Genomic DNA, 10,178 nt, shown 5'->3' with positions numbered 1-10,178 from the left:
AATTTAATGAAAGCTTTTTACAAACCTCCACTGAGAAACTTGGAATTCAAAGATTTTCTCTTCCGCCTTACAAGCAGAATTGTGATATCATTAGAAAAATGTTTACAACTTTATAGGAAGGATATTTGTAACCATACGTATGGCTCAAGATAAATTCCAACTAGTAAGTTTGTTATGGATCTACTGAAAAAAAGCCCAACTATTCTCTTGACTAAGTTAATTGCTAGCAAAAAAGCTATATTTGGGATTAGGCCCATTAATAAAATAAATGATTTAGATTTCATAAATTTGTCTAAATTCCTCAAAATGTTTTTTCATATGTGTGAATACAAACACACAAACACACTCATATACACACACTCTTCAAAGCTAAGAACTTATTAAGGATTCTTGGGGAAGATTACTATACACTGAAACATCTATCAGTTGTTCTTCCCTTCAGGCAATATTGAATGATCTTATGTAATACCTGCAACATAGAAAAAGTAATTTGAAGTGGGTATATTATTATGTATAAGAAAATGTTCTTTACATATACAGACAAATATAGGATCTTTCAATTAAAGTTGAAAACAGTGGTCTAAATACACTGGATGATTAAGAATTTTCAAGAAAAACATGATGAAACAAATTCTGATAAGAAACATTTTGAATAATTTTTTGATTACCTTTCCCACATGCCTTCACATGAGCTTCATCTATTTTAGTATTTTAATCATGATGCTTATGATAGGATCATAACTGTTAAGTGTTTCTGTATATACTTATGCATATTTAATTTCTCCCTTTTCTTGGAAGTTAAAAAGGGAAAATGCTTCACTGGGTTTAATTAGCAACAACCTCCTATTTTCCAGTGAATTTTTCTCTTTGATATTTCTTTCCCTGTTTTTGAGGTCCTGAATTTGTTTTTGAATTTATTGAAAATATGACTGCTTACACTAATGGAAAATATGTGTATTTTAATATAAATTTTGATTATAAAAGATTATGGATATTAAACATTTCATTAAATACTGAATTTCATCCTTTAAAGCATGAATTCAATAAAGAAAAAGATTATAATCTGTCTTGTCCACACTGTTATGAGTGATTTTGATACAGTGTCTCTGGTTTCCAAGCATGGATATTAAAAATAACCACATCACTCCCTAGTTCAAATGTGATGCTTCTATATAATCTGGAAACCCAAGGTGTCCATGGGACCTCAATTAAATGGAAAATAAATGCACTACAGGGTAACAATGAGTCAGCTTGATTCCCTTAAAATTCTGAATCTTTTTATATGAAAAACAAATCCTGGAAATTGCTTCAAAAATATGCAGATGGTTGTAAGACTTTCAAGATGAAGAACAGGATCAACCTATACAGGTTGGTGTTTGGTAAAGTTATTAATATTAATAAACTTATTGATAGGTCTTGGATCTCAAATTAAATAATAAACATCTCAGTGCTTCACAGGTATTGTCTAAGGCATCAAGAATGAAGCATTTGAAAAAAGTCTTAATTGATGCTGAAAAAACACGATTTTGCAGAGGGTGACTTGATTTACTTCCCTTGTCCTCCCACTGAAATAATGCCAGGCTGTGCCAAATATAATAAAGCAGACTCCATCGAGCTTTGGTGCCCCTCTACAATCTACAATATCATGGCAGAATTCAGTTCCCTTAGCTTTAGCCAGGACTATAAAAAGAACACATCATAAACACATGAGATTACATATACATCACACACACACACACACACACATACACACACACACACACCCCCCAAAGAAAAATACGAGTGAAATAATAGCATCTATGTCCTTTTTAAAGCAAACTATGAAACATTTAAGAAAAAAAATTGGAAATGTTGCTCAAGGGGCTCACTTATTCAAACCTGAGATAAATTCGAAAGAGAGAGATCCCTGAAGATTGCTAAGCAGTAACACTGGCATTTTAAATATCACTGAAGTTTAAAATAATTCCTAATGGGTTATATTTGTTCCATTTTTATATTTAAAAGATAGGAACACGATTAGGAAGAAAAAACAAAACAGACACTATCTTAGGACACACGATTTTATAGCTCATTAAAACAACTCTCAGTGCTAAATTAATTCACGTGTTCCATTTCGTCTTTGATTTCCAGTCTTTAGAAGAAGAAGATGCAATTTAATTTTTATCTAAATTCTGTGGGTGTGATATGAGTGTTATTAACACTCTTCCCATGGTATGGCACACAGCAGGAGGTAAAAAAAAATATTTGTTGAATAAATATTAGCTGAATCAGAGCAGCAGCTATACAAAAATGAGACTATATCTCTGTATATGTACATGTACTTATCTACATTTTGTACATACCGTAACTCTTTATGTCAATGTACAACTGCATAAAGTAGGCAAAATGTGGGCCTAAGAGACCTCTGTTAATATATTAAAAATGTAATTCCTGAAAAATTGGCATTATTTTAATAAATCAGTGTCACTTCTATTTTGTATCTTTAAAATGGTTTATGGAAGGGAGAATAATTTCAAACACTATGATTCTATAATTTAAAATAATTTTCCACGGAGTGCCTTCTCTCTCTCCAGAAACAGCAAAAGTTCCCTTTATCTAAACTTCAAAAGTTGAAGAAGTGAGTAAAAAAATACACGGAAGTGAGAGAAATAATTGAAAATCCCAATCCACATCATCGGAAGATCTGAACTGTCAGGGTATTATTGGGTTCAAATAGGATTTTGGCAATTAAAACTAAAAACAAGACTAACAAGCGTAATTTTTCTGGCCACTCTACCATAAATTTTAGTAAAACTAGTGCCATCGATGTAGGTGCAGCCCTTTGTCAAAGGTAAAGATGGGTCTCTTCTGTTGTCTTACAGAAACTGCTATTTACAACTATTTTTTACATATGTACATATTTATACATTTTTAATTTAGAGTCAGATATTAAGGGGAAAATGTAGAACTTACAAGAACAATGCTTTTAAAGTGTCTAGTAATGCATACCATACAAAGCATTTTTACTGCTTGCCTTCAAGCATGATGCACTTTCTCAGACTCTTATACACTCCCCTAAACTCTACAGAAGATCTATGTTATATTAAAATGTGTAGGAAAATAGGATATCTTCCATTCAAAGTATGAATAAAGTGTATATGTTGAAACTATTTACATGACAAAGAAGCTGTAATTGGAAGGGAATTAAAGAAATACATTTATTAGCTCATGTAACAATTTTATTTTATTATGGATTATGGATTACCTTTTGTGAGGGAACTTTTAACGTCAAGCCTGTCTTCACGGCAAATTCTATTAATAAGATGCATTTGTGACCTTGGTATTAATACAGTCATGCAAAGCACATAATAGAATCACGTTAAAACAAAGAAAATGAAAAAATAAATTTAAACGAGGCAAAGGAAGAGCAATTTTTGTTGTGATTTTGCTTATTTCCATAAGATACTTCTTTTATTGATTTTATGAACATACTTATTTATGCACTATACTGAAATACTGTACAAAACTGCAAGAAATGCCACTATTTGACTACTTATGTTTCTACAAAAACACCATCATAAAGGTGTATCTATTAGTAAAAGTCAACTAATAACTGCTAATGTAGATGTGAGTCAAAAGGATTTTGGGTTTGCCAAAAATGTTAAATCGAGGCATGACACACAATTGTTAACTTCTATTAACGTATTTCCGGGGCATAGAGAGTATATTTTAAATATTAAAAGAAAAATGAAATTTACCCATTAATAATTAGTAATTATATAAAATTGAAAATTGTGGTTTCTAATTTAGCTATGTTTTGTGTGTGCATTCTAATTAGTGTGTGTGTGTGTGTGTGTGTTTATATTTGTGCATGTGAACTAATCCACAATCTGTTGGTGATGCTTTAAAGTTTCTGTTTAAAAATGTTCAACTCTTACCAAAACCTCTTCTGGTATACAAAGCTATTGTAAATTTGAGTCCATGAAATTTAAAGTTGCGATTTACAAAAGCAGATTTACATAATTCTTATCTGAAAGCACTGCTTCAAGACAGAAAAATGTGCCAATTAACTGCCCTTTCCTTTGTAATTAGTGGCTTCTGTGTCCTGATGAAAAGAAGCCTTAAGGCAAAATTTGCAGTAAACAGGAAAGAAGAGAATCATATAAGTGCTCATCTTGATACCGTGACACCTATGAATTCTCATCAGGGGGAGTTTTTGGCACAAGTTTCTAATCCAGTATGAATGTTGTTCCACAGCAGCCAAACTGGACGGTTTTCCCAGTCTCCAGCACCAAGAAAATTTAGCTGATCGATTTCAATACAACACATACCTGGAGAGAGTAAGACACATTTGTCTTTTTTATTTTATGTTTTTATTTAAGGTAGTTTCCAATGATGAAAGTAATCTGTAGGATTTCAATGTTACTTTCAAATAAACTCTGATGCTAAAATGTAATGGCCGTGACATTCTGATAGTTATTAAATTCTAGGCATAATTAGCATTCTGTCAAGAGTGACTCGTAACTATTTGAGCTTGTCATGCTGTTATATGTGCTATAGATGCTATACAGAGTAATTAAAAGCTGATTTCAGATCTCTAGTTTTTCTTCTGATGTGTGCTAAAGCTTCCAATTACACTAGCAGGGATTCTGAGCACTCAGGAAGGGAACTGATGTGGCAGATACAACGTTCTATGATTTAGAAGAGTTCATCTTGGAATGATGACATTATTTTATGTTATAGTTAGGCAACAGTACAAAATAGTCCCATGTAAGACTTAAATCAGAAGAGTTCAGAAAGTGTGGTAGAGGATCCCCATTTTCATCACAATTAGAACAGTAGGAAATAAATTAGGTCATGTGAAATCCACTTTAAACGAGTTCCTAGGGTAAATCTTTAAAAAAGGCAATAGCTCTTTGGGCATGGGGTGCTTTCTGCCTGTAGTTCCACAAGTTAGCAAATGCGTGTCTCCATTAGAGGTCTACTGGTAAGCTATATAGCTATATACACACTGTACATGTTGGTTCACAAATTAGCAGTTATTAGTCAGACTGTACATAGCAAAACAAACAAAGTTTATGTTCCTATACATCCCAAAGATAACCCATGTCTAGATTCAAGGACTGACCCCTAATACAGGTTCTCTGTTTAAATATGTAGCCCAGTAAACTAAATTAAATGTACCAAACAAAACTGGGAAAACTATTCTAGACATTCTGTCAATTTTGCTAACACTGTTGAAGGTTTTCTTGGCTTCTGCTGGCTTGTTTTCCGGCTTCTTGTTGGGTTCTGGGGTGGTTGCACTCTTGGAGATGGTGGAGAGAACTGGGTCTTTTGAAAGATTCGGGGCATAATTGGCAACAGCCACCGCATAAGCATTGTTCTGTATCATGACAGAGGCTTTTTCTTTTTTCTATTGAGAAATACAAGAATTAACAGAATGTGGGTTGAGCCTGCCACTTAACATTTTCCAAACTCCAGTTCAAATTCTGCAGGAAAGCATCTTGATAAACATCATTATCCATTAGAAAAATCAACTTTAGGAAAATAAATAAAAGGAGTCCTAAAACCATGAGGAAATTCCCAGAGTAATATCAATGATACCATTTTCCTGGAGAACCATGTTTTTTATGTTATTGTTGTTTACACGGGAAACAAAACCATAAATTTAATGAATGATGCAACATTTTGAGTCTTACAAGTAGTTATCTAAATATTTGTTGAAAGGATGAGTGAATGAATAAATGGAATGTAGAAATAATTTGACAAGAGAAATAATCATCTACAACATATGACCTCAATTTCTGAACAAAGAAACTTATCTTCTTTAACTAGGTAACATCATTTCTCTCCTTTGTGTCAAATGCTTTACTCATATGGTGGTAAACTAACCATACACAGGTAGCAGTGAAATAAATACTAAAAACATAAAAGAAAGATAAAATACAAATTTTGCTTTTTGCCGAGCTCATCCACAAACTCTTTCTCCTCATATTCCTCAGTTCTGCTCCCACCCACTGTAATCTGGTTTACAATTATCTCCTGCCTGGACCAAATTAAATGCTTTGTGCTCTCCCAGCTTGGCTTGACCTCATCCAATCATTAGACACACTGTAGCCATGGGGACTTTTTTCAAGACATAAATGGGATCATGTCACTCCTCACCTTAAATCTCTTAAATATACTCTCATGGTACTGAGAATAAAATCAATACTACTTACCATAGCTTCTTTTCTTTGTCATATATCAGTCCCATGAGATAACTTGAAGTTTTCAAAATACTTCCTTGTTTGGTCCTTTTGGCCATGCTGCTCCCTAACTTGGATTGCCTTCCTTCCATCTTTCATTGTATGTCATCAGTCCTCTCTCATACTTTGGTCTTGGTTAGGCTTAGTCCTCAAAACGACTTTCCCAACCACTCTATCTAGCACAGTCTTTTTGCCCATATGCACTCCTCACAGCACTCAGTTTATGTCTATCGTGGCATTTTTTCAAAATGTGTAAGTTCTTTCTAGTGTGATTATTTGATTGACATTTTCCTTTCTCATTAGAATCTAAGTTCAGTAAAGTCTGGTGCTATTTCTGTCTTGTTTACCGTTATAAACTTACACTTACATGATGCCTTCTACCAGGTAGGCACATAATATGCATCTGAATTTATGAACCTGGAAACATCAATAACATTTACCTGCATTTCTATCTAATATAAATGTCTTCTTAGTTATCTAAATGAAAACAAAATTGAGCCAGCTATGAATTATCCAAAACACTGAAGAGTGTAAATCAACAGATGTAGAAGACCAATTGGCCTAGAATAGACTTTCAATTATCAATTATTTTCAATTAAGAATTTTCAAAATATTCAGGTAGAATGAGATAAGAAAGGTTCTCGGGAAGCCCAGAAGATCTGAAAACAGGCTTGGATTTCCTGTCCTTCACTGACACCAGGTTTCTCCCTCCTCTCTATCCCTAGCTGATGAGGCATTCTTCCAGACCTGGCTGGAGTATAAAACGAAAAAGGTTGAAGGTCTACCTTTATGAAAGCTAAAACGGCTTTTCTTCTGTAATGGCACATGCAGTTCCCGTGTTACCAGTGCAGGGGCAAACCCAAGAATATAACTGATAGCGAGATGATAACACCTGCTGAACACTAAGATGTGTCAGGTTGAGTGTTAAGACTGATAGCATTATTTGTGAAAAACTTCACTATTGGGTAGGTGGTAAGTCCAATTACTAACCCCATGTTACAAATTCCAAACTGGAGGCTAAAGAGGTTTTGTGACATAACCAGGTCTCCTGTCTGTTAAGTGGCTGAAAAAGCACAAAAACTCAGATATGTGTGACTTCTAAACCTCTGCTTTAAATATCACACTATGTAATATTTCTCTTGAAGAAGGTGTTTGAAACTTGGGAGTACATTCTTTCCTAAATTCCTAGTTTATATCATGAGGTCAATCTCCTAAAAGACTCTTTAAACCATAAAGTATGTATATTATCATTATTTCAAATATACCTAGAGATCATAAAGAATTTGGACTGACCATAAGAATATTCTTTAAACTCTACCTCTCTACCTGCTTCAGCTTCTAGTTTGAAAGCAGGGAGATAATTAAATGGACAAATGAATGTTAAAAGCACAATGAAAGTACAGCCTCTTAGCGGAGAGTAGAAATGGTTATGACTCAGTTACAAAGTCTTGATTACTGGCTTACAAGATGTACAGATAATATACTTTATACCTTTAAAAGAATACATAAACATTGTTTGGAGGAATCCCAAAAAGGCGACATGGAAGAGGGACATTTAAGTTAGGTCAGGATTTATGGTGCAGGGTTTAGACATTTTGAAAAGGAAACATAAATGTAAATGTCCTTTGTTGCAAGAAGAGTCTACAGATAGACTTTGTACTCTCACCAACACCCTTCCTGCCTGACGTAATACCTGTTGAGTGTATATAAACCCACAGGTGATGCTAAATTATTTAACAAACTCTGAAGCAGAGGCACTAACAAATCAGAATAGATACTCTGGCCAACCTGAACAAATATTGTCTGTGAACACCCAGAAGGGCTGTCCCAGAATGTACCAGACAAATACCTCCGTTGAATATTTTTGTATGTTGCTGTTTTTTTTTTTTCCTAAAACTATGGATAGTATCATAAGCAGTTAGAAATAATTTCAATGTATATTTTTAACTTTTATTGACTTAACTACTAAGAACAAAATTTCACCTTATTTTTCTCTCACTGTTCAAAGACTGGCTTCAATTTCAGAATAGAAGTATGAAGTTTAGAGGCAAGCTTAGTACCTGACAAGATGACAGCTTGGCTTCACAATGTTCTCTAGGAACTTGGAAACTTGATTATTTTCAGAACCAATACCAAGGGCAAAAGTGCAATCATCATGAGTACTATCTTTAGTCAAAACCCAGGAGTTAGCGCCTGTAAGTTCTTACCAATTCACTGAATGAAGCGCAGGGCACCCTCCTGGTACTAAACTTTCTCAATTCCTGGCTATAGCCCAGTAAAGCCTTTCTGGCTCGGATCTTATAAAGTCTTGTTTAAAAGGATAAAATAACTCCCCTCAATTCATTTGAAAATAATAATCACAAATATATAGTAAAGCAAATGTTCCTATCTATTTAAAATTAAAATCATGTAGACAGAGAAAAAATACTATTGAATTCATAGCTGACTTCCAGTTCTTAGATCTGCTAAAGCAGAGTATATAAAGTCCACATATACAATATATTCTATTACTATTCTTTGTAATTCATAGATCTGCTACTGATAGTACTAAAAAATATTAGTACTCTAGGCTATCACTAGAAGATATTACCTTGCCCTCTTCATTACTAACTTCCATTAAAAAGAACCAGATGGGTACATTATATTATAAATCCTCTTTGAATATCATGCAAGCCTTTGATAAAGGCAGACTATGACTATAAGCAGACTAGTATTGGGCCAATGATTTTGACCTTTCCAGACTAATTTTACTTTATCCAGTGTGACCCTTGGCTTACCCTCAGACCCTCAGATCTTTTAAGAGAAATAGTCCAATGGAGTCTATGGTTGCATTTACTATTTAAACCAGTACTAACTGCCATGAGATTATTTTTTATTTAAATTTTGGTTACTTAACCTACAGTGCAATATTGGTTTCAGGAGCAGAATTCAGTGATTCATCACTTACATATATCACCCAGTGCTCATCCCAACGGAGACTTTTTTTTTTAATGCTCACATCCCTATATAATGTTTTTGTTTCTTTTGGGAATTAGTCAAGCTCTGATAGTTCACACTACCTAATTTCTCATAGCCTAATTTTAACATTCTGAATTCTTGCCTTAGGTCTCTTAGGGAGGCCACTTCATTAGAATAAGGCCAGGAATGGCTGAAAATATAAGTAAAGAAAACAATGTTAAATAGAAAGAATGAAACCAAGCAGAAGAGAATGGTGGAAATGACAGCAAACTGACACTGCTATTTTCTATTAATTGTAAGTGACTCTTAAATGGCTTTTGCTACCAATACACAGACGACTGACATAATACCTCTTACCAGAATTATCACCCATTATGTTTCATTAGGTTTCTTTATCTACATGGTCCATAGGTAATTAAAACACAAAATATCCAGAAATGATTACAGGTTACTTTCACTCCCAACCTAATTCTGTACACCCTCCTTTATTCTCTAACCTGTGAAGGATACCACAATTCAGCTAGGAACTGATAATCAACCCATGCTGTTCCCCTAGTTAGATCCATTTTATACTGGTTCAGCTCAAAATCACATGTATTGAAACATCACTTCTTATTGCAATAATTACTCTTTCCATGGGCTTCCACTAGTGTTTGTCTCTATAATGGCATGTATACTTTTTTCATTTATTTTTTTTCTTCCACTTGACTTTAAGCTCCTTGAAAGCATAGACTATGTAATGCACAGCTCCTAGCATAGTTCCTGGTACAAAAGAGGCTCAAAAAATGTTTGCTTTATCATGAATGACTGTACTAGAATGATCAGTGTGACAAAAGATATATATTTAGAAAATATACTATATTAAATAAACATATAAAGTTATTTTATAGAATATTGTATTTATGAGATTCATGAAAATTAGATTCCCATAGTGTGTTCTATAATTCTATTATGTAAATGTCTTGAAAGTCCTCAATTTTACTATTCCACATG

The 10,178-nt window shown here is 33.7% G+C and overlaps 1 protein-coding gene across 2 annotated transcripts in view; it reads right to left on the bottom strand.

Moving 5' to 3' along the window:
- Window positions 1-3,205: 3,205 nt before the first annotated feature.
- Window positions 3,206-10,178, bottom strand: part of GABRA2 (gamma-aminobutyric acid type A receptor subunit alpha2) — a 127,201-nt gene continuing 120,228 nt past the window's right edge. Inside the window, exon 10 of one of the 2 annotated variants that reach the window (XM_039218183.1) lies at window positions 3,206-5,392. In XM_039218183.1, the coding sequence (XP_039074114.1) occupies window positions 5,096-5,392 (297 nt within the window). In that variant the 3' untranslated portion in view covers window positions 3,206-5,095. The remainder of the gene's footprint in view (window positions 5,393-10,178) is intronic. The other variant, XM_039218184.1, reaches the window with a different exon arrangement.

This window comes from Hyaena hyaena, unplaced genomic scaffold (assembly GCF_003009895.1).
Source record: "Hyaena hyaena isolate Hyena2069 unplaced genomic scaffold, ASM300989v1 scaffold_738, whole genome shotgun sequence".
NCBI classification, from domain to species: Eukaryota; Metazoa; Chordata; class Mammalia; order Carnivora; family Hyaenidae; genus Hyaena; species Hyaena hyaena.
Note: the sequence above shows the minus strand (reverse complement) of the source record. Positions and strands in the feature narration are given on the sequence as shown.